Source organism: Periplaneta americana, chromosome 5 (assembly GCF_040183065.1).
Source record: "Periplaneta americana isolate PAMFEO1 chromosome 5, P.americana_PAMFEO1_priV1, whole genome shotgun sequence".
NCBI classification, from domain to species: domain Eukaryota; kingdom Metazoa; phylum Arthropoda; class Insecta; order Blattodea; family Blattidae; genus Periplaneta; species Periplaneta americana.
This window is the reverse complement of record NC_091121.1, coordinates 74,260,386-74,286,694: the sequence shown is the minus strand read 5'-3', so window position 1 is coordinate 74,286,694 and position 26,309 is coordinate 74,260,386. Positions and strand designations below refer to the sequence as shown.

The 26,309-nt window shown below is 36.0% G+C and overlaps 2 protein-coding genes across 3 annotated transcripts in view; one reads left to right on the top strand and one right to left on the bottom strand.

Moving 5' to 3' along the window:
- Positions 1-26,309, bottom strand: part of MED20 (Mediator complex subunit 20) — a 635,350-nt gene that overhangs the window by 209,951 nt on the left and 399,090 nt on the right. The window lies entirely within an intron of this gene.
- The window catches only part of LOC138699829 (facilitated trehalose transporter Tret1-like), a 397,270-nt gene continuing 385,399 nt past the window's right edge, over positions 14,439-26,309 (top strand). Inside the window, exon 1 of the mRNA XM_069826015.1 lies at positions 14,439-14,907. Coding sequence (XP_069682116.1) covers positions 14,884-14,907 — 24 coding nt within the window. The 5' untranslated portion in view covers positions 14,439-14,883. The remainder of the gene's footprint in view (positions 14,908-26,309) is intronic.

Here is a 26,309-nt window from a genome sequence, read left to right as displayed (position 1 = left end):
CTAGGTACAGGTCCTCCTCTACCTATCCACCGTTCACCATAACGTCTATTCCGATATCGTCTCACACTTAGAAACAAACGGGATGGGGACAGTGCGGCCCACGTACGAAGCATGAATGTTGCCACTTTACCGTATCCAGGCGCTCGGTTCACTGGTGGCTCCAATCAGCCAAAAATGGCGTTATCTCGTAAACGGATCAATGTTTACTGAAACTTTCTTACTTCTCTTCGTTTTTACTTCTCATCCCTAAATTTTTGACTATCACTTTTGAAATACACTGTTTCATGAATTTTTCTTAAAATATTATTTTTTAGATAAGACTAACTTGTTTGATTTATCTGTCAGCTAATTATACATACCGGTAATATTAAAAATCTCAAAGACGAAATCCTCCGGCGATTCTTCAAGTTAAACGCCATCGTGTGTTCTGATTCCAAGTCCAGACTCATGAATATTTTACTAAAAAACGAACTGGGATATACTTCGTACGATTATTATCGCCGATCTCAAATGTCTCGATTCTAGAATTACAAATATCTTAAAGCAATACGCACATTATTTTACCACGACTTAGTGTCAGCTACGATATTGTAACACATGAGCAAGAAACACTAAAGGAATCGAGCAAACGAATGTGGTCGAACTAGTTCTATAATCTCTAGATCTTATTTAGACTATTGAATCAGAAGTCGTGCACGTTCGACGGATTGAAGTCCGTGCATGCATATCGCACCGAAGGCAAACATGTGCAACATTGTATTACCTGATCCATAAACAATCATTTCATGGGCAGCTTAGACGTATAATTATGTTTACATTTTAATGTGATTTAATTCTGGCTTGAGTAGTGGAGATTTGCTTTATTTTCGTTGGTAGTGACAAGGAAACTTAATGGATTCATGTCAAAATCACCCCTCAAACTGTGCACATTGATAGATTTCCACATCACTTGGACAAATACAGAATATTAACTGCTTATATTAACCGTAATTTTGTCAAATTAAAGTTTCAATAAGAATGAATGACTCCCGGCTTTCAATAGATTGTATTCACTCAGTTGTCCAGGCTCTTTGAGTTCACGTTACTCGTATTTTACGTGACAGCGTAGGCATTATGGAGAACGGAAACCCAAGTACTGTGAAGTACGAGTGTTTTGTTTTAATGCAATATTACAACAAAGTTTTCACACCCTGCAGTTAGTATGGACAACAGTTTTTTTCTATTTGTTTATCTCCTATGAGATGAGCGTGATTAATTTGAGGGATGGTTTGGACATGAGCTTATTAACAGTTTCCCTTCTTTATAACTGTCCTTGCAACACATGTATTGATAATATGATCAAGGATTAAAGTTTCATTAATGATAATTATAAGTCTCAGCAAGCACTTTTAGCATATTTCTATCTTTTCTTTATTTCTTCCTATTTCTCTTCCTCTTTCTTCTTCCTACTTCTCTTTCTCTTTCTGTCATAATTACGTTTGTTTCTTAAAATCTTCACGTTAAGCTTTCTTTTTTTTTAACTAATTAATTTCCTGTTTTCTCCTTTTTTTCTAATTATTTTTTTCTTATAACCAATTTATTAATAAATTTATTGTTTACATTCCATTTTTATAGTTTTTCTTCTTTCTCTCTTTCATCACGCTTCTGGTTATTTCATTCCTTGCTTTCTGGAAGACTCTTTCAGATATCTTGCGATTGGGTAGCCTATACACTGAGCATTAATCATATTGCTTTAATGACGGTAAAAATATGAATTTATAGAACGTAACTAAATACGTAATGAAAAAAGACTGCCATAAAAATAACAAACATTTCCCTATAGATACGCGTTTCGCAACATAAAGATCCTTCGTCATATTGGGAATTATATTACTGAAGGTAGTTTATTTTTTCGAATTATTCCTAAAATATGTAGGCTATAAATGAAACCATTTAATATGCCCAAATAAGAATATGAAGTTTCGTTTTACGACTGCACACGAAAAACATTCTTTAGAAATCCCAAAAGTAGCATATTTGGTTTTATTTATACACATGGTTCAAATAGACGTAGGCCTACCGTAAGAAATAATTTTGCACAAATTTGCATATAATGACCGACATATATTGCAATAATACTACTAATATTACGTTTATATTAGCAAAACTGCAATAAATGTGATGCAAATGTTAAAATACCGTGAAATCCAACGAGCGGTGGAGTTTCCAGCCGAGCACACAAGGTCATGAATGTTGCGGGAAGTTGTGGCGGGGAATTATGTCAGCAATTCACAGTGTAGATCTGTGGAATGGGAATGTATTGGTCGCGTATTGTGGTCTTTGTGCATTATTTGTGAGTGAGTGTTAATGTTTGGCAAATAAAGAAAGTGAAATGGCTTTCACTGTAGCTCAGAGACTTTTTATTGTGGAACATTTAGCGAGAAATAAATGTCAAGGGAAACTGAAGCCACCGCTTAGACGAGTGTCTCCGGAAACATGAGTTCCTTCACAATCGTACGACTATAAACTTCTTCATAAGTGGAGATGAACGGAATCTGTGTGTAATAAAACAGAGCTGTTGTAAGTAAAAAAAACCTACGGACGAAAGGGTTAATGACATTCGAATGAGCTTCAAATTAAGTCCCAAAAAATCTTTGAAAGCGGATGATAGTCACTCTGAGCAATGCATTTACATTTGGTAAGTTATTTGATGTCAAGTTTCATTTATTTGTTATTTATTTATATGTTATATTGCTTTATTATTAATTAGTTTAATTTATTAACCATGAATTAATTCATTTATTAGAATACTCTAAGGGATGAGCAATGACAAAATCGGACTGCTGACGGCAGACCCCATTTTTCGTTTGTTGGATATCGCTGTATAAGCTTATTGGTTCTTCCTTCAGGGGTTCACTCTGCGTAACATACGGGTTCAGAGCCCGAACAAATGTCAGAAACAGGTAATTTTCATATAATTAGACAATCTCCGCTGAAGATCACCGTTACCTGCTTCTTCTGGAAAGATGTACCCATTCATTCACTCATTCATTCATTCATTCATTCATTCATTCATTCATAGTGTTCTGCCCAAGGGCAGGACTTTCACTGAAAACCCAGCATTCTCCAGTCTTTCCTATTTTCTGCCTTCCTCTTTGTCTCCACATATGATCCATATATCTTAATGTCATCTATCATCTGATATCTTCTTCAGACCCCGAACTTTTCTCCCGTTCACCATTCCTTCCAATGCATCCTTCTGTAAGCAGTTTCTTCTCAACCAGTGACCCAGCCAATTCCTTTTCCTCTTCCTGATCAGTTTCAGCATCAGAGATCCGCAGAAGATGCTTCTTTTTCTATTAAAAGCTTCCTTTGCCATTGCTATTCTCCTTTTGACTTCTTGGCAGCAGCTCATGTTATCTGGACGATTTCCTGTCCCATATAACTCTTCTACACCTGTTCAGTATTCCTGGTCTATCTGTTATTTCATTTCCGATTTCGTCCTCTATCAACCACATGGATTTGCTTTCCTTATTTGTGAAGTCCAAACATTTTATTTCGCGGTACATTAAATCACATCTTCCTTTTCTCTCTAGATCCTCTATTTCTTTACATTTCTCTTTCATCCAGTCTTCTTTCGCCTTATCAGTTTCTCTTCTTAGTTCGTTGTTAAGTTTCCTGTAGGCCTAGTTTTTTCTACCTTCTTTTGTGTTGATGTTTTTCCATTTTCTCCTTTCCTCCATCTTCTCCAACATTTCCTGTGACCCAACGTTTCTTAATTCTCTCACCTTCTGTCCATATTTGCAGTTTTTCTTGGGAAAGGTAAATGCGGTAGCTTCCCGTTGCTTTCCGTACGATGATATTAAAAGAGAAAAGCAGAAATAATTATTCTATATATTATAATAATTAATTTAGCTTAGCCCAATGTATTTCTTTCTAACTTCGTCACACTGATAATTAATTCCACGTAATGTACAAAATTATGAAGAAGATTTGCTGAATCTTGAATTAGATCGTCATTTTGTGTTTTAATTTTAATGAAATTTCCATTTAACTTTTTCCTTAATTACCATAGTCCACGTACGTCAATCCGTGGGCATACTGATTCGTAAATACTGGATATCAAAAAAATTCGTTCAACAGTTTGGGAGAAATCAGTGTAAAATGACAGATGAAATGTCCAAAACAACTTTTTCGTGTTGCACGAAAAGGTTCAATTCACGTAAATTAGACAACAAATATGATTTTATATTTCCACTGCAAAGAAGACATGCACATAGTACATAATTATTATGACATTTAAAAAGCACACAGGAAAAAATGTGTACACTGCAACTTTTTTAAATTATCGGTAGCTTATAATATTATCAGTATCTGTTGCTTAAAATGAGAATTTTTATTTTGATCTAAGAATTAAATAGAAAAAAAACTCGGTACACGAAAAATATGTATTCACACTTCCATGTATTATCTGTTAATAGAATTTCTTCCATCTATAAAGGTTTCCTGTAAAATTTATAAAATTTTAAGCCTAGTTTCTCCGTGGATCTTTCACTTAAAATTATTAGAACTATTATTATTATTATTATTATTATTATTATTATTATTTAAACTGTGATTATTAAAATATATGCAATTACTCATAATTTTCTAGTTAAATTGATCTAAAGTTTACAATCATTGTTTGAAATATTTAAAATGATAAGTTACTTAAAAATGTCGTACCACATTTCCACTGAACGCCACATTTTCCTCTAACCTTGTTGTCTTCATGCTTTGAACGTGTATTATGCTAAATTAAATCAAGTATGTATGTTTAGCACCTTACTCAACAGTCCGAAGGCTAGTTGGCACCTCATAAGTGGCACCAATAAAGCAACTACGGTAAGCCAGAAGATAATAAGGCGGGGTGGCCAGTTACTTTCCTCCCCCATTACACACATCGGTGACTAGTAATATAATTCACTCATCAGACTTGAGATGTTCAATAACGTAAGTGTAGATATAAATATTAAAGCACCTTAATCGCGAAAGTTGGAAATCCGTTTAGACTTATCACATCCACACAACACATTTCCTCGAATTGAATTTTTTTGTTAAATTATATTATTTAAAATAATCTATCTCCTTTTGGTTTCAGTTGAGTATTTATAAAATAAAGGTAAATAATCCCTGTTGTTTGTAGTTGAATGAATCTCTGTATAATTTAACTCATTACACCTATTCTGCGGTTTTACTGCAATATTACAGGTATTCCCGCTCTTTGTTTTTCTCTTATTATGGCTTTAGAGATACCTTCATACCTCAGTAATTAATAATTATAATTGTGCAAATTTCTGTGCACGACTTGGTCAGTTAATTGATATCGAATTACACATAATTGGCTAGATTGAATGGCTGCACTATATAAGAGACTGATATGCTGAAGAAGTTAATTTAAATGGTAAGGTTTCATAGCATGGTTGTTCCTGCAGAATCCGAACAACTTATTTAGTTCGCTCCAATATTAATGAAGAAGAAGCCACACGCGTGGGCAGTGAGCTCCTCGGTTAGAGAAATAGAGTATAACTTTTTTCATACGAGGCTAATATCTCCCCCGCGACGACATCCGGTTGTGTATTTTTGTTTATAAGGTTATCGAATCTTCTTTACGTCTTCCGTTTTCTATCCGACATCTCGAAAGCGAATGGGGATACGAAGACGGCCCACCTTGCCGGAAAAAGAACAGAAAAAAAGCAAAACACGAGAAGATTCATATCTTCAATTTTATAAAATGACGACAGTTCTTATGCTGTTACATAGACGTACGAAAAAATAAATAGAACAGCAGAATTCAATAAACAGTAATGAAATTTTTGAACGGAGTTCCTAGGAGTGTACAAGGAGGGTCAAAGTTCTGATCCTGCCGAACTTACTAAAAATAAAAATACAGGTACCGACCTTGGCTCCATCAATTCAAATAGTATATGGTGGCTATTCGTTAGAATACCTGCTTTTACTCTCTCATTACACGAAGTATAAAGAGAAAGTGCTGTGAGGCTGTAAAAATATACAGGGTGAGCGGTCTAGGAAGACATAAAATAAAAACACTGTAACAAAAACTAAATTTTTTAGGAGAAGCATTTATTCCACTGAGATTCTCTCTCTTCAAATGAAAGCTTACCTTGTCCGGTAGACACATGCCACAAAACTGCAAGTTCATAAAAGAAGTCCTCGATGGCAAGATCTGTCGGATTATCGAAGAAACTAAAAATCAACAGGAATGTGGCATGGGCCCCTTTCACTGAGACCCTTAACTGTTATTTACTTTTCAGTAATCTTTAAATACACTCTACAAGAATGGTAATTTTGCCCACATTAGACGTCAACGTATCAACACTGCATGCACAACACAATATTGTGAGTCTTCTTTCTTCCATGCGTGATGTAGCTTCTCAGAGGTAGTTTTTTCAAAAGCTGAGACAACCTTTGCTTTGAGATCATCAATATTCCTGTGTCGCTTTGCACAGGCATCATTCTTCACAAAACCTCAAACAAAGAAATCGGGTGACGTCAGGTCTGGAGAATTTGGACGCCGAGTAATTGGCCACCATAATCTCAGCAGTGGATGTGAAATTTATTAACAACTTCTATTGGGACACTATGATCATGTCGTTTTCCTGTTGCAGCTGTGGTATGAAAAACAAATGTAATCCGTTTCTGGGGATCCAAATCGGTAATACCTAAACATGTTGAATGCGGTAGAGGTAAAGTTTCAAGTAACGCTGACAAGTTGTGTAAGGCATAGCTATTTCTGAGGACAGTCATGTAAGACTCTTCTTAAGACTGTCATACCAGCGCTAATAGCAGCTTCGGTTTCGAGTACACGCCTATGGCAACCAGTGTATGGCATGTTAACAGATCCACTTTATTCAGTCGTGCGGTACCATAACATTTTCGATTTGTAATTCAGATCTCTCAGAACATCATATACTCATGGTTAAAACGACGTTGAACTGATGTTACACTTTGAAATTTTCCAAACCACAACACACATTTCGCTCATTGCCTTGCAGTAAACGACGTCTTGTTTATTCAGTCGATGATAAATAACAATCTGAATTCTTTTCTTCGTAAAAGCAATGATAACGCCCATGTTTTAACATCATATTGCAACTAAAATAATTTTTGTATCACTCCTGATATAATTTTTATAGCGACTTTGTTTCATATCTTTCAAAAACGATTACCTTTTATATTTAGAATTTTTCGTGGATTGATTCATAATCTCACACAAGACGGACTATCGCTTTCAAATCTTGAATACAGATGATGACGGATATTATATATACAGGTACTCAACTTAATATTCGGTCAGGCTTTTAATTTCATTATTTCTGAGCTTGAGGTACTTGAGTACCTGTTTAGAGCCTACATATCGGTTTATGACGGCTGAAGTCTTCCAATGCTCAAAACCATTCTACTCTGTTGTTCCACTGTCCTTGGAGGTGTCTACTTTCCACAGTGTCCAGGACTCCCTCAATCCAACTTCTTTTCGATCTTCCCTTTTTTCCATTTCTCCCGATGGTATCCAGATCAATGCCGCTTTTAAGGAATCTATCATGGCTAATACACTGAATATATCCGTACCATTTAAGCTGTTTGGCTTCTTCATAATGCCCTTTTTGTTTATCATGCCCATCTTTTCTCTTATTGTTTGATTTCTAATCTCCCTATGCCTAGATTTTCCTACGGATTTTCTGTTTTGAAACACCATTTCTATTGTTTCAATTTTCCTTTTGGGATTTGCCAAACTTTTGAGGCGCAATTCAATATGTATTTTATTACTGTATCCATAAATATTTGACGTTTTCTATTTTTAGTTACATGTTTACTTCAAATTATAGAATTTAAAGCGTTTATTGCTTTACTGGGCTGAGTAACATATTCTTCTATTTATCCGTTATGTGTACCATCGCTGACAATTTCAAATCCAAAGTATTTAAATTTAGAAACCGATTTTGAGTAATTTTCATCGTCTATTTGAAGATCTCTTGGTCTATTCTCCCACACAAATATTCTGTCTTATCTATATTGATTTCTAGGTCCCATTTACAACAAATTATTCTTCCTTTAATTTCCGTGCCATATATTCAACGTCATCCTATTCTCGGGCAATAATTAGTCCTACTTGATCATCTTTAAAATGGGAGAATATATTAATCGTGTCATTTAAGGGTATGTCTATTCCTTGACATTTCCTTTTCCAACTGCGTCAACATAGATTTTAAATAATGTACAGGACAGGCTAAGCTTGAAGAATCCTGGAGATATTTTATTTCCAACTTCAATTTTTTAAATACAGTCGTTAAACAGTATTTTTATTATATTTTGTTAGAGTTGTATTCATATTTAAAATCTGCAACACTAACAGTGCAAATTTCAAAATCTGAATAAAAAGTGATTAGAAGATTGAGCATCGCCAGCATTAAATATTATTGTGCATATATAACTGGCGCAAAGAGTTACGTGCACGTGAAATGGATTCAGGGAATATCAATTCAACTATTCTCTCCAAGTGTACGGTACGTCATTGTTTCCTATTACAACATTCCCATTAAGTTTTAATAGCCTTGAAGTTAGTATTGGCTGTTAATATCTTACATTTGTCTAGGTGCTTCCTTTGAAGATCCGTATCCACAGTTTGAGGAAATGTTTGACAAGAGTTCATTAACATTTCATTTGTGAGTATGAAGCAAGAAGAACCGAATTACAGTAGAAAATCCTTGTGATTCTAAAATTTTTGAGAAGATTATGAAAATACCTTTATAAAGACAATAAAATATGTCGATGACTCGAAATTGTGTTTTGAAGTGTTAGCTGCCCAAAGGCGTCTGGCATAGGGGAGAGTTGGGTAGTATCGGACATCGGGTAATATCGGACAGTGAGTTTCTGTCATCTACCACCAGATGATATTACCTGAATGACATGGTTACGTTTCTGTGATGTCGCATACAGAAAAGTAACCATGTTATTCAGGTACTACCATCTGGTGGTAGATTAAAGAAACGCACTGTCCGATATTACCCGATGTCCGATACTACCCAACTCTCTCCTACATAGGTGTTTTGTAATAAAATGTAGGCCTAATACGCATTTATTTCTAAAGAGGGACTGTCATTTCCGTTTCTTACGTATTCTATTCTCCTCACCACTCTCCAAAACACACTGAAGAACATAAAATATGCTGCTTCGTGAAACAGATGCAAGATAAAGAACCAACAGTCACGCCTTCTTCCAACTAAGAGGGGAAATCAATCAAGTGGAAAACTTTCAAAGCGATCGAATATCTGAATTGTTAGATATTCCATCAGTAAACTCAAGACACCTGGGTAAAGGCGATTCGTACCTGTCGAAGTGACATTCACGGTTGACTTCGTTCATTTAAATACAACGTATGCCAAAGTGGCGAAAAATGAATTCCTGCAGGGCTTCCATGTAACTTAGATATATCACTAAAAAAGACAGGAAACTTTTTATCGGAGACCATATAAGACACCTAAATAGAACACGTGACTGACCCTTTCTCCGAAGTACAATACGAGGATAAAACAGAAACTCCAATAGAGAAGAACCAAAGTTTTCGGTTTTATTTCATGCATAAGATGGCAGTGCTACAATATTTAATTTCAAGTAGTCTGCATATCATGGGCCACTCTGCATTAATTAAAACTGATGTAATGGATTGGATTAACTGCTGAATATTCGGTTTTCCACCCTAAAGACCTGAGTTGCAATTTATTAAGTCCCAAGAGGAATTTATGCTAGCTAGAAACGGTGTTGAGGACCGTGATATCTAAGTCCTTACATATTATCAGGGAATATTTCGCAACTCCGTCATCATCTCTTTCGCCGGTTTAGCCAGCTAGCTCTTAAATTAGTTTACGATACACGGTAAGTATTTTATATTAAAGCAGCCGTTGCAGGTTAGTCAGATTGAAGAATAATAGAGAAAAGCAAATAGATATGAGAACAATTACTTTAAAACACGCATTGAAATTGTAAACAAGTAAATTATGTTTTATTTTAACGACGCCAGCAACTGCCGAGGTTGTATAAATTTAAGCACTTTTTTATTTCAATGGTATTTTAAAATATTAATATTATAGGAAATAAAAGACAGCTTTGACATCCCAAATACAGTGCTCAAAGAAATTGTTGGATATCATTTTATTGCAAACTTGTAAAGAAATGTTGCAGTATTTCTTTTGTGCTCAAAAAATTATGACGTATTTCTTTATTGCAAATTTGTGAACAACTGTGCAATATTTTAGAGCAAAAAAAATTGCATGGACCTATTTCTTCATAAGACTGCAATAAAATAATACATATGCAGTCCACACCTGAGGAGTAACGGTTAGCGCGACTGACCGCGAAACCAGGTGGTTCGGGTTCGAATCTCGGTCGGGGCAAGTTACCTGGTTGAGATTTATTCCGGGGTTTTCCCTCAACCCTATATGCTGGGTAACTATCGGTGCTGGATTCCGGACTCATTTCACCGGCATTATTACCTTAATTCCATATAATTTGAGATGTTGATACAGCGTCGTAAAATAACCCACTAAAAATACCGATACAACAATGTCTTTGAGCAGTGTATAATGAAATGTCACGTTCGATAATATTGTCGGTTATTCCGCTATTAACACGAAGTTCACAAATGATACTACTGGAGCGTGGTAAGAACTCCCGTCAGTTCTTAAGTAGGCCTAGTGAAATTATAGGAATTCTACTTCCTTCGGTGTTTCATTCAATTTTTTTTCCTGTTGAATACATATGCACATAAATGTATTTTTCTTTTTTTTTTATCAACCCCAGACATTCAAATGTAAGTAAATTCCTTCGTCACGTGGTTAGCGCAGCGCTAGGTCATGGCTGAAGACAGCATATGATAGACACAAGACTAAGGATACCCAACTGATAACTTCTAAAATAAGGAAACTCTCGATTTTCCTACAGGGAATTGAACACGGGTTCGCTGAATTTGTAGTAGAAAACGACTGCTACGCTAGTCACACAGAATCCTGCTTGCTTTACCTTCATATTTAGTATTATAACACGCGTACATACAGGAGAAGAAATTCATGACAGGTATGAGGTCCTTACAACCAGAAAGTTAGGGAACCGCAGCACTAGACGAACACCTCCCCTCGTGCTCTTTTGAAGTTCTGCGCACAGGGATCGATTCCAGCGCAGAGCTGTTGGCTGTGGATATGAATGGGCGGCGGTATGCAGCGCGCCCGCTGAGGACCGCGTCACGTACTTGTATTGACAGCGAGGAGCGACTGCAGTCCGTTTTATTTATGTCTCGGGTGAAAGTAAGATGATATCAGCGCTCGCGGAGGACACCAAGTGGGGCGTCTTGCTGCCCGAATTTAAATAAGTGTTACGCTTAATTTTACACAGGTCTTTTGGACTCATATAATACCACTAATTTTTATTCCATTTCCCAGTCCGAAGTTCACGATTTAGATTCCAGAATAAGTAAAATTAAAGACAGGTATTTTTCGTTTCTGTACGTTTAACACGACTCCAGTTATGGCCAACTAAGCCATTTCTGAAATTCTGTTAGTTCAGCGGAATTGAAACCTGTTACTGAGGTAGGACCATCAAGTGGGATTATCCCACACGATAGCATGACAGGTGAAAATAATACTGAAAAAAAGTATTGGTTATACGCTACGCTGCATCGTACGTAGAGCACCTGTGTACTCGGACGACTACTTACGGTAGCGGCTGCTTGTACAGTCCGCTCCGTATGAATGAATTCGTAATAGAATTTACATTTACAGGATTACTTGTGTTTCAACTTATTTAACTCGGAACAAATATTCAATTCACAAAAAATATCATTATCAATAATTAAGTCAAACACAATTTCCTCATGTTCTGACTTCAGTCCACTGTTCTTTGTGTTGGATTTTTGTTTCAGCGTTCTGATACAACCTCACGTCACTTGACCAGGTCTACTATTGAGGAGAGTCGGATGTTCACTCTCTGTGCCCCTTACAGACAGTAGAGACACCCTGCAACGCGACGCATTTGTAAACAATGTATATATAAATTATTTACTACCCTGATACAAATACTTTTCTTCAGTCCTACTAATTAAGGTTGAATTTTGTTATGACAGGAAAATTTTGCTGAAGCCTTCTTCTTAAGGAAGCAATGCTACGTTATTTCATCTTAAACCGCAAAGCTCGGACAAACTAATAATCATAACCATTTAACAATCGAGAGTTAACAAAGAAAGTTCTTGGTAACAGATTTCCTTAGAGTTCCATTTCAGTTGAATCCAATGTTCCTACGAAGAATTCAGACTTCGTCATCAACAAATGTTTACCTGTACAATGAAAGCTGATTTATTATTAAGTTCACAACAGGAAAATTCTATGTAAGGTTTTCACTTTAATCCTGTCTATATACAATTTTGCCGATTATGTGTTTTAGGTCGTTATATATGTTTAGTCAACTGTTCGAAGACAGGTTTGAATTTCATAAGTGACAGCAATAAGGCATCAATCATGAGCCAACTAAACCAGGATATATTACACATTATTTCTCTTAAAATTTTACAATTTTTTTTTACTACTTTCAGTTATACAAATGAACTGTAGCTATTGCTACATTGACTTCAGACTTGTTTTCTCATTTCCCATTCTTAATAAGTAAGATTTCAGCTCAAGTGGCTGGTCAGATATGAGCAAATTTCCTACAGTGCGCAGGAAAACATGCTACATAACTAGTTGGCAAAGCTTCATTTCTCACACTAGTTCATTAAACCTTGTCGGACCGTAAAGAAAACAACTATAGTGATGTCCATATTTTATATGTTGTATAATATTATAGTATTGTGAAATTTTAATTTTCCTACCAATATTTTTTCTATTGTTCTATTAAAATTATAGCATATAGCCTATTAATCTATTGTATCCTATAGGATACTTTGTCAATTTAAGGGTTAAACATATACAATTTTTCGCAGCAAGCCTATAATACACATCTGAGCATTACTGACGACAAAAGGAAAATAGGAAATGCTACATGAAGTTCTTAAAATGTAGGCCTATTGTTTACCATTCATAGAAGTTCCAAATTTTATCTTCAGAAATAATTTAGTGTTTTATTGAGCGATGATTGTCGAATACAATAATGCTTATTTGAGCACAAACTTCTAAAGTAATACTATGTTAAAAAAAAAAAAGAAAAAAAAACAAAGGGTATATTGAAATGTGTTGTAGAAATAATAAAAATCGCGATGGAATCTGAACTACAAAGTATACTCGTAGGCCTACACGTGGACGATAATGAGCAATTTAAATTTCTCATACAGTTTATTAAAAAAGAGAAGAAAAACTTTTTACTGCAGCATAAATATTAACGTTTATATGTAGAGAAAGTTATTTATAATCTGATAAAGTTAACACATTCATGGTCTTATATTTTGTTTTTAATTTTTATATATTTAAAGTAAATTTATTTATTTTCATAAATCTCAAAACTATATACTGCATTATGTTCTACTTCGGCATTTATATAAAGAAATACACATAATTTATGTATGAAAATTTCCACTTAGGAAATATCTCTTGAATCGTTTTGAGACCGTGCTATCCCCAAAACTTCATACATATAAATAATATTAGGAATATGAACAATGCTGTCAGAAATTAACTTTTTTTTTACGACTCATGTTCAGTTTTCTCATTCACGCTGTTGATGTCGCATTTAATTAAAAAAAATTATAACAAATATTTAAATGAAAACATTTTTCTGTGACTAATATTATGAATGCGAAATTACACCCACTTTTATTTTTCGTCCACTATGGACTGTCTTAATATTAATTCAGTAAGCCCCGTCGTTCATAAAATTAAAGGAAACTTTTCATTCACTTATTTAGAGTCCCACATCTTGTTCAATATGGAGAACTACCTCAAATACAACGCACAGTTGCACTTCGTTTCGTTACTATTTGACGACTTTTATTGTTATAAAATAAAAACGACAATTTAAATACAAAATCTTTAACTGACACTCATATCAGATAAACGAAACTACACGTACTCACATACAAAATTGCTTTGTGACATAAGCCTAAACAACGCGGTCCAACTTAGGTTCCCGAATCACACTGTGAGAACCTCCGGGTATTCATTCAGTAAACGCAGACGTTCGTAAAAAGCCGCGACGAGTTTACTACGAATCGCACTCGGCCTGACCTTTCATTCAGGATTCTGAGACCGAAATCTCGCGGAATATGCAGGCCCTCCCATTCACCTGGAGGATAAGGCATTTGTATTCCAACATGGAGGGACGGACGGACGGCACTGTCGGTGGTGGATGTGCCGGGATGGTTCTGGCTGGGATTTGGGCCACGCGCCAGCTGGTATAGGTGGTTGGCTCAGTTCATTTCAGCTGGCGGTTCCCTCCCCTCGCAGGCAGGCAGCTCCGTGGCACACACACACTCTCAGACTTCAGTAAGTTGGAGCGCGCCACAGGGACAGGACGCGAGTGGTCCACAGTCCTCACAGCTGCGGCACGGCGAGACGACGTCTAACATTCTGCACGACATGCAAGTGATACTCTGCTCCAGGCTCACGGCTCTAGCTCATTAAAAAGGGAAAGAAAATAAATAGAGAGCGGGGAAATTTAATGCGTAGGGGGATTGTTTACAAACACAACGCCAAGCACGTGGAGGAGTGACGTCATTCCTCCCATCATCCACCAAGAAAGACGGAAGGCGCGCGCGAAGAGTGGCCGAGAGACCTACAACATCAGCAGCACGGAGGCCAATACTTGTATCACCACCGCCACCACCATCACCACCACCACCATCGGGCGGAACACGCATACTACATCCACATGCCGTCGAGAGAGCAGTATAAGGTAAGACGCCGCACGGAGACGCCGACGGCGGCGTCGTGTGTGGTAAAACAGATGCCAGTGCTTGTGTTAGGTAAAGAGAGGACGCCATGTGGAAGTTGGTTCTCTAGATTGCCGATGTCACGATATGTCATTTGGTTCCAGTTAGAGACACTTATCGACAATTTCGTGCAACGATTTTAATGGACTGATAAGAAAGTTGTAATAGCGAGTGATAGTTGTCTTTTAAAATATTTATACTGGGAGTCACTTTTTAAATTCACAAAAACTGGTGATCGCTAGCAAAACATTTGGTAGCAGTTTGTCAAATTAAAAAAAAATAATAATAGAAATGAATATCTTTACATAACTGTCAGATTATAATGTAAAGCATTATTGGAAACAGTGTGGTTGGTTTTTGTTTAGAATATTGTTTATTAAGAAATCTATTCAACGATTTTCAATGGATTGATATGAACGCGATTGGAGCGAGTGATGATTGTGTTACATTTTGAAAATCTGGTTCTAATAAGTTCGCGAAAAACGACTGTTATCAAAAGATTTGATAGGCTATGTGTCAGAGATTAGCATTAGTATCTTTAAATACAGGACGGTTAACTTTAGAATACTTTAATTTTTTAAGACATTTAATTAAGAATTATGCTACAAAAATTCAGCTAATTATTTAACAATAGTAACGTCTTTTTAACTAATCATCAGGTCAAAATTTCTGGATTCTCTGTAAGATATGAACGATTAATACTTTTTGAATGCAACGTGAACTCTATAGTTTACTAGCTCGCGAAATCTAATGAATTAACAGTTCTATTTTAACACAACACCCGAATGATGTTTGTAGACGATCACAAATTTTATCCTAATAAAATACAAATACCTAGACTTTTTTTAAAATCTAATAACAAACTTATTCAGTTAGAACTACATAGGTAGCATGATAAAAATCAGAAAGCTTCTTTCTTCATTTTCAGTATATAATAATATATATTAGAGTATTTTAGAGTAATAATAAGTTTCAAGATATACCGATTAGTATTGTTAGAATATATAACAACCATTAATGCTGTGAAATCAGAATTATGCTTTCAGGATCGAACCATAAGCAATGAAATATTAAAATATGTGAATTTATGTTTACTCCATAAGAATTCAACTATGTAATAGGGAACACGTATATATGGCAACAATATTAAGATGAAGCAGAAATACTGGCAGCTACATTGAACTTTTATAGGTACAACTAAACGCGAAAAATTCTAAATAATAAAAAATATATTTTGAGAAATAGATAATAAAAGATTTCAATGTTTTAATAAAAAATTACTTTTTAAAACAAAAACAATTGTACAATGTAACTGCTTGCGTTTGTTGCGCCTACAGTAGGTATATCAAAATTGGTTAAGTTTACACAATTTAAAACTGGTGTATTTTCAAAATTCTTTAACTTATTATTACGTCATACACACTTGTGATTGTTCCATAGATACAATAAATGAAATTACTGTTTAATGTAACACAAAAAAAAATCTTTCGAGGCCCTAGGACGTGGCTAACTGTCTTTCTCGTTAGCCTCGGACCTAGGACAAGTGACGTAAAATTATAGTAGTGATCTCAGTTACTGAACCGTGAAAACTAATCTATTAAATCCTGTAGCTCTTTTCTGTTTAATCAACATGCATTAAATAGCTATAACAAGTTCACTACCTAGTAGGAAGTTAGTAAGTATGTTTGACAACAGCTCCAAAACATGTCAATCAATCTCTTGTGAAAGTGCTGAACAGGCATGAATCACTGACCGTTGAATTTACAGGTACCGTTACGAACAGCCAGACGTATTAAATCTCGGAGAAATATAGAATGTAATTACGAATGGCGAGGCAGACGCGGCAAGGAAGGAAGTAATAGTAGTTTATTTGAATGTACTCTGCCAGCATCTGCCTGCAGAGAAAAATACGAGAACCCTCAGTCACTACGCCGGCAAACCGACCGCGTATCGAACCGGTTTCCTCTCGAATGCAAATCACTAATCGTCACTACCTCTGGAGCAACCTGGCTGAGATAAGCAACACAGACACCCCTGTTGTGACGACTGCAGCAAATGAAATGTGTTGAGGACGGAGAGTTGATGACATATCTTTATCTATGTACTAAACTAGATGTTTAATGATGTCGCATAAAGTGATTAGATTGTTAGCTGTATCTCCGAAAGTTGCCTTCTAAAAAAAGAAAAAGAAACCTGTTTTTTTAGATATCATTAAGCTTTTCTGTTGCCATAAGCAGAAAAGAAGAAACACTTATGACAGCAATAGAATCTGCAAACAACAATATCGTAGACAAACAATTTAACATACATAATGTAGACTTAAATGCGTATTAACGAGATATTCGCCAATTTGGTCGGCGGGAAAAAGCACATAAGTCAAAAAGTCTATTTTTCTGATGTACCTAATCACATAAGTCTAGTATTTTTTCTAATTTTTTAAATAATAAAATTTATTTTATTTTAAATTGAAAAGGATCTTGCTTTAACCAACATACATGAATTTCATTATTATACTTATATTCAGCTAAGAGTAAATTAGAAAGAAAATCTCTCCTGAAAAATTATTCTTTTTGACTTATGTGCCTTTTCCCGCCGACCAGAAAAGTCGACTACTAACATTAGATACAAAATGACTGCGTGAATATAGACTACTAATAGTAAATTGTAACTGAACTGTATGTCTTATTTATTAGGTAATAATATTTTTTTAATTAATTTCTAATTTCATATAGCTAATCTACAGCTGTAAATACGCTTTTTTAACAGTTTCGACAATAATGTTTCGACAATAATTTTGCGAATCTGTGCTAACCTCACATGCAATATGACCACTGATTTAGTTGGAAAAAAATACTCGAACTCATCTTAAATGAAATATCTACAGTAAAATTCTTTATATTTACCACTTTACTATCGCTTGGAGGATTACCTCCTATTTTTAGAATTCTTACCAAAATGAATTATTATCCAATATATAATCATAAATGAAATAAACTTATGTTATGTAAAAAGGTAAAGGTAAAAGGTATCCCCGTAACATGCCATGAAGGCACTTGGGGGGCATGGAGGTAGAGCCCCATGCTTTCCATGACCTCGGCACTAGAATGAGGTGGTGTGGTCGGCACCACGCTCTGGCCGCCTTTTACCCCCGGGAAAGACCCGGTACTCAATTTTATAGGAGGCTGAGTGAACCTCGGGGCCGTTCTGAAAGTTTGGCAACGAGAAAAAATCCTGTCACGACCTGGGATCGAACCCCGGACCTTCCAGTCCGTAGCCAGCTGCTCTACCAACTGAGCTACCCGGCCGCCACTTATGTAAGTTTTATAATTTTATATGTTGAACCAAAATGAAATATTCAATTCCATAATAATAAAATTATTCCAGCTGAAATAATTTAGCAATTGCGAACTGTACTAATATTGGATGAAAAGTTTGGTATTCTCTTGTTTCCAACATGCATACAGTTTTATTTTCCAGAATGGCGTTCCGGTGAATTCCGGCCCAACTAAACCACTGAATATGACTAAATTCGTGTGTGTGTGTGCTTGAATGACTTATTTTTTAAGATAAACTTGCACTTGTGAATTTGAAATAGACTACAATATATACTATCTGTAACATATTGTCTCCCACATCTCGATGAATGTTCGGAAAAATTTAAGTCTAGGTGACAGTTCTATGGATACAATATCGAAATGAGTATCTTCCTCGTTTCTTCGACTACAGGCTGAGGATCAAGTGAAGGGGAACTACAAACAATCATACCAAATTATCTGAGGTTATTTTTCATCCTAGTGTTGACGTAGATAAACAACCAGAATATAAAATATGTTTGACACTTCAAAGCACACGTTTCAGGAAGAAGAATTAACGCGTGTATATTTTAATGAGTCCAGACACTGCACGCAATACGACATATTTTATTACCATTAATAATGTACCTTTCAAGTCATTCTTTACATCAGGAAAACAAATTAGAGACATATCTGATTCTCCAAGAAGCATGATAAATCATATAATTTGGTGTTTACTTCCAACATGTACATTAAGGAGTTCTAGACCTGGACATATAATCTAATAAATTCAATGATATTACAGGAAAATTATATACTTAAGTATACTATTATATCAGTGGAAACATTATAGTTCACACAAAATATCACGACTCTTTAAACAGTTGTAGGCTAATTGAAGAGGTGGATTCCAAAGTGTCCGAATTTTTTTTAACTTGCTTTATTCAAGTTTTAATTTATCCTTTTCAGGCCTATATACTGTATAACTGTGTGAGTTTATTTAACAGGCTCTCCTAAGTCTTGTCTTTGATCCGTTAAAAAAAAAAAAAAAAAACCATTCAGAACTAAGGGCGTCAAATTTATTTTATCAGTCTTTGTCATTGTTCTCATAACTTGTCATTTGAACTTAAGCCAGTTTTGACTTCACCTCTTCAATTAGTTACAGGTTCTTATTTATTCCACACATCTCAACTTTTAAAAGTGAAACTGAAATTGTATAGTGCAGTTTGAGAAACGTTAAGGCATACGAATGATAAAGGTGTTTTTGAGGTAGTTAATGAACCAGTAGTTGAAAATTCGAATTGTTTTGTTCTATTTTTTAAACGCAATAGTGACAATACCACATTTATATAATTCTCTAAATGAACATAAACTTTTGCGTCATTAGAATGAAATGCAAATTACACTACAACAAAGAGTAAAGCAAAATTGAATAGATTTTAAAGGAGTATATGACTAAGAAGTATTTGAATTTAATTAATGTTGACTATTAAGTTGATTATGAATAAATGTATTGATTGGTAATCCTAGAACAAATACCATACTACTTGAATACCTGTGATTCGTAGTCTAATATAAAATAAAGCTCTTTACATGAAATATTTGAATTTCAAAATAATTTATTATTTATGATATTTTGCATACCACAAAAACGTTTACAGAAAACCACTGTCTTTATGTCGAATTCAGAGTTTCATAAAATTGTTCACATGTTTCCAGCAAATGGTCCCGTAACGTTGATGGCATTGAACGTATGCTTTTCCTTTGTCAATACATAGGCTACTTTTCTGCAGCATCTCAACATTGAGTAAAAAGGAAGTTTAAACTTTATTCTTATGCCATAAAATAAAACTCAAAGAGAAAAAAATGTGCTTATAACATAACAAAATGTTATACAATAAATGATTTCAGAGATTTGTCGTATAAAAGACTCATGTTCTTTCTATCAAAAATCGCTTTTGCATACATTTTATTATTTTAAGAACCCCTTAGGTTGAAATTAGAAGAAAGAAAGAAATATGTAAAGAACTAACTTGTGTTTATGACGGAGTTAGCTAAAGCGAAAGAGAGTGTTTGTGATAGAAAAAAAATATATAGAATTTTAGGTGCGAAAATTATCATGACAGATTTATTACTAACAATACGGTGTCAAATATTACTTCGTTTTGTTTAGTCCGGCTTAAGTTATTCCCTGGCTTTTCATAATGTATCTTTCTCTTGAAAGTACTCACATCACGTGGCTCGGGATCATTCACGTAAGAGCCAATAGCGAGCCGGCGATGAGCCGAGCCCCACGAAAGGTCCTGGCGAGCCCAGCCACACTCGGTCGAATTCGCCTCGTGATGCCCCCACACACGGACGAGTTTGGCTCATTGGAACCCGAGTCCAGCCGGACTCGCGAGCCAGACTCGTACGTGTATGGACCACTTAAGGCGATAGACTAGGGTTACGGAATGAGCACTGGTTCCAGCAACCATGATACCATAAATTTTATCACAAAATTTCGGACAGTGTATGGGACCGGTGTTCAATCATCATCGTGATGAATTTAGGGATGAGTAGCAAAATCCGATTTCGTAAGTCACCTATAATGGCTTAGGGATCATCTCACAAGCACACATTACACTCGTACTTGTTGGATGATCGTTCGCTTCTCGTGTGAGCGTGAGGCTAGTAGTTGACATATATCTTGGACCTCCATGGAGTGTGGCGCAACAGATTTCTTTGTTATTGTTTATCCCGGCCAAGACGCAGATTTACGCCGCGCGGAGTCACGATCTTTCATCTAAAGCGTGGATCACTGTCAAATCTCTATGAAAGATCCTATGCTGTCTTTCAAGAGGAATTTACTCGAATTTAATTACTTAAAGAACTTAAAAAAAATATATTGTATATGGGCAATTACTAATTACTATAAAAAGTGATCTACAAAAATTTAGCTGCCAACACTAAATTTAAAACAAAAAAAAAAACGTTTTAAATTTTCCAATTATTTCATTAACGTCGTTACTTCGCAGGCAGTCCGGGTGCGAGTCCGGGTCAGACCTGTGATTTTTTATTGAACAATCCGTAGTGACACTTCTTGCGGACAAGGTCACAGTTGAGATTTTTCTCGGAGTTCTGCCGTTTCTCCACGTTAGGCATCAACATCATTCCGTTTCTTTCCTAATCATTTCCCACTGCCGCCTGCGGCGCACGAAGGTGGCTGGTCGAGGGTCGAGTGGGAATGCCCACTCGAAACCTGGATACGCAGCGAACCTTAGTGTAGTCAGTTGGTGTAGATTGAGAATGCGTCTAGCTGAAGGGTAAGCGCAACAGATCTTCTACGTCCCATTGCTGGATTGTAGTAATCCTCCCCTAATAGTAAAATAAAGTAATGTCTCTAGTTTTCCTTAACAAAGTCAAGCCAGATGCACAGCACTTTACACTATAACAAAAGTCACAATCTAACTATTAAATATTGATAACTTTTCAATGGGAGTTTGGACCTGATGATTCTGGAAAGTCTCGTTGCTTATAGGATTCAGGCGTCCTGGTCGTGCTGATACCACATCACAGGCGTTTCACCACGTGTCTGTATAGCGTGTCAGATCCAGAAAAAAGTAAGAACTTTCACTTAGACTAATAAGAGTCTTCAAACCCTGCAAGAACTATGAAGTAGTATAAATAGTACAGTTAAAGTAGTAATCCTTATGAATTTCCTGGAAATAAGGAAACACGATATGAAGAGGGAATGATTTAAAATGTTGTATATCTTGTATATCAGTAAAATTGTCATAGCTTTTGACTTGCTCTTTGAAAAGCCGGTGGCGGTGTCTTAACAGGAGAAATAAGTTACCTCATAAATTATCATTAAATTCGAAGAGTGAAGCTCCAGCTTTCACGATAATTGGAACGAGCCTCGCCTTTCTTAAACAGTGATTTTTATTCCTTATGAATCACCATGCGAGAGGAAGTCAGGGTCAAATTCCTTGCGACGATGAGTTTGTGCAATCCGTGTGGTTTCCCTGACAACGAAATGATCTTTGACTTTTCCTTTCTTTTTCTGGACCGCTTCATCTCCCTGCAAGCATCATTGTTCTTAGCATCCATTTCATATGAAAATTATGGCATTTCTTAGCATTGGTGACGTTATGGTATAGCTACTAGTTGCATGCCACTCTAAGCCACAAGAGCTGATAAGATTTTTGTAAACTACTGTAATAAATAGAGTCCATTTGGTTTTTTTCACAGTATGTTCCCCTAAATTGTACTTATACATGGCAACGAAATTTCTACTTTGTCTTCATTTTGCACTTATTATTATTGTTGTTGTTGTATTGTTTTTGTATACAGTGATATTTATGGCGGACAAGGCCGCAGTTGGGGATTTTCCCGGGGTTCTCCCGTGTTTCCTCAAATTAGGCATTTACATCATTCCGTCGCCATTTATCCATTTCATTATCATTCCGTAGCGTTCCCCAAACGCCGGCCGGCGGCGCATGGAGGGGGTTGGCCGACGGACGAGTACATCTGGCTGCTCGAAACCTGGACCAAAGAACCTTAGTGAGGTCGGCCGTGTGGGAATGCGTCACCAGAGGGCTAGCGCAATAGATCTGCACAAGGTCGCAGTGCTGGGCCATAGTGCCCCCCCTCCATTAAATTAAATTAAATTCAAAACTGTTTCTGTATTGCTATTATTATATTTGCTATGTGTTCTTATACTGGTTGAGTGGAAGAGAAGGCCTTATGGCCTTAACGCTGTAAGTAGAAATAAATGAATAAATAAATTTAAATAAATAAATAATAGGTAAATGAGTAAATAATAAATAAACAAATCAATACATGCATATTATATATTTCATTTCATTTTTATTTGTCCATAGAAGAGTTAAAACCATAGGACTTGTCAGAGAGCGAGAGAGAGAGAGAGAGAGAGAGAGAGAGAGAGAGAGAACAATAATTAAAATAGATAAAAATACAATAAATTAGGATCAATGTAAGCCCACACGTATTTCATCTAACTTGTAGGGACAGAGGTTTGTTAAAATTCTTTTGATGTATCTTTTAAAATATCCTAAATCATTCGTATTTTTAATTTCATATAGCCTATATATATTCCAGATCAATTAAAATAACGACAAAGAGTGCTGATGAATATCGTAAAAGAGGATAGGAATGAACTGATGTTCTACAGGAAAAGCCATAATCTACGGCTTCTGACGAAGAACAGGGATTCGATCCCGGTAATATTATGAGAAAGCGACTGTGGGGGTGGGTTTTCTCCAACTATAGAATGATCCATTAACTGTTCAAACTCAGATTAAATTCCCGGAAGATAATACGATATCCGCAGTGGATGAATCGGCTGCGGGCAGGTTATATTCGCGTACCCAGTTTCCTGTGCCACTATAATAATTATTCTACTATCCATTATCGCTGTATCATCTCACCGTCTCTGGATACAGCCTCTTTAACTGTAAAGGGAACTTCGAACAGAGCTGATTATAATTGTCCCTGCAAGTATGAAAATCTATATTTCACGGTAAGTCATGAACTGGACAATGCTACAAATGCATTTTGTTTATTATGGTTATACAGGCTGGAAGTGAAATAATCCTGCAGATTAAAAGGGACAATAGGGTACACTTAAATGAATAGAGAACCTGTATTACGTTTTATGATTAAATGTACGGTTAATTAGAAAATTAAGTTGTAAGTTTCAACAGTCTGGCAACATCGCCGATTACACACTGCTCTTTCTTCTCACAATACTAATGTAAGAGGTCAACGAACTCAGATGTCTGACTTAGTGAACTACCTCCCATCTCCCTTTCTGACTACAATGTTGGAAGCTGGTCGCATCGGTCAGGGGTTCCAAACTAGTGGTTTTTAAATTAAATTTACAAGAAAACCGTTCATGCCATTGAAATACGACAGAGGGATGAATGATTCTTTATTAGATTTTCTATCGATATGGACAAAAATCACGATCTTACTCGTAATAGTTATGGAATAAGAGAGTGTTACACATTTGGGGGGGGGACTTTTTTTTTTCTGAGAAAACTATAGACTTTCCACCAATATGGCATTAGACCTTTTTTGTCACATACAACATGAGCTATTCGCTATCAAAATATATCCTGTATTAATCATCGATTTACACACTGTTTAGATTTCACAAGAGGAATAAGTGACGGAACAAGAAGGAAAGTAATAGTACCAGAAGCAGCATGTATAAACATTGCCGTATCTGGCGATGAAAAGGGTGCGAGTTAAAATTCGACGAAATCTTGACCTCGGAATTACGGGAATGTGCGCAGTCAGATATACGCTTCTCTCAGATTTTACTACCAAGGAAGGATTACTAGTACAGGGACATCATTTTATTTTTACTTCAATTTTTATTGTACCTTAGTTTTTTAATGTACTTCATTCCCACCCCTTCTACTAATGAAGTTCCAACTGTCCTCCACACAGAGCCAAGACCGCATATAGTAAGCAATACTGAGTTAGTGAGTATAGTACGTTCCAGAAATATGTTCGCGTTTTCCAGTGACGAAAGAGCTTTCAATATCTTATTTTATTTTATTGGATTATTTTACGACGCTGTATCAACATCTAGGTTATTTAGCGTCTGAATGATATGAAGGTTATAATGCCGGTGAAATGAGTCCGGGGTCCGGCACCGAAAGTTACCCAGCATTTGCTCATATTGGGTTGAGGGAAAACCGCGGAAAAAACCTCAACCAGGTAACTTGCCCCGACTGGGATTCGAACCCGGGCCACCTGGTTTCACAGCCAGACGCGCTGACCGTTACTCCACAGGTGTGGACGCTTTCAATATTGACTCATATTTTCGCACAGGTACTGTCCGTTTTCCTACGTCGCATCCCGATTTCCCGCACCTGCTTCTGCTCGCCCCTCTGTGAAAGCTGGGCTGTCTTAGCTCTTTTCTGAAAACATTAATTTCTGTTAGAAATTGGACGTCTACGTAATATTATACAACTGTTTAACATAACTTAAATAAAAGGGCCTCGTTAAGTAAAGAACTGTCTCGTGATTTCCCCTGCGGCATAACCACTTGGACGGACAGTAGACAGCATGTCTGAGTAATTTTATCTGTGCGGGTCGGGGAGAAGTGAAGATTGAATTTACAGTACGTAAGGTACTCTTTTATAGAGTAGGTACAGAATTATTTCAACATGAGTTACTAGTACGAAGAACGAAACTGGTAATTGGTATTAGGTGCAATATTCTATAGTGCGATAATATGCACAAAAGAACTGAAGCCTGTATCGAAATGAACGGCCACCATTTTCAAATGTGTTTAAATATACATATTATGATTATTTTTTCAATTTAACTTCATTCTCTATATTGTACGCTAATGTGCTGTAGACAGTATAATGAATACGTTCGCATGGGTAACTCTGTTCGTGAGTAAAAACAATGCTTCAATTTTTTTTCTTGTCCCGTAATTTTTAATGTTTATTTTAAGAGTTGAAAATTGATGAATAGAGTTGTGTTGAAAATTCGTTGTGAGTTGGTTAAAATGTATGGAGAAATTCGGATTTTACTTTTTTTTATTGTGTATAATCTTTAGTTTTTTATTTAAGTCCAATTTTTCTTAATACAGTGCTGCAATTTGATTAAACAAAAACCTAATGAAAATTATCGAACTCAAAATCGCGATATTTCCTAGTTTACGTAAATGGATGAACTACTTTTCTTTCCTCCTATACCTAGTAAAGTGATTTGTTTGTGTTTTACGCCAGTATCATCGGACTACAGTCATGGAAGGGAGTAGCAAACGGTGTTTCGGTTCTTTAAACGTATAGCCAGGTTAATATTAAAAATGTTAGTAAAAATAAAATGATGTCCCTGTATAGATGAGGAGGCGAGACCTGGCATGCGAGCTTTGCGAGAAGGGAAAGAATGAGCTATCAGAAAGAGAGTTCCTTTCAGGGTGGTTAATATTATACGAATCTACCAACACGGAAGTTCATCTCAGACTAGAACTTATCTTCCTCTTCCATGCCCATTGGTGATATAACCACGGCACAAGATAAGGTCACAGCACAGGTCTTGTC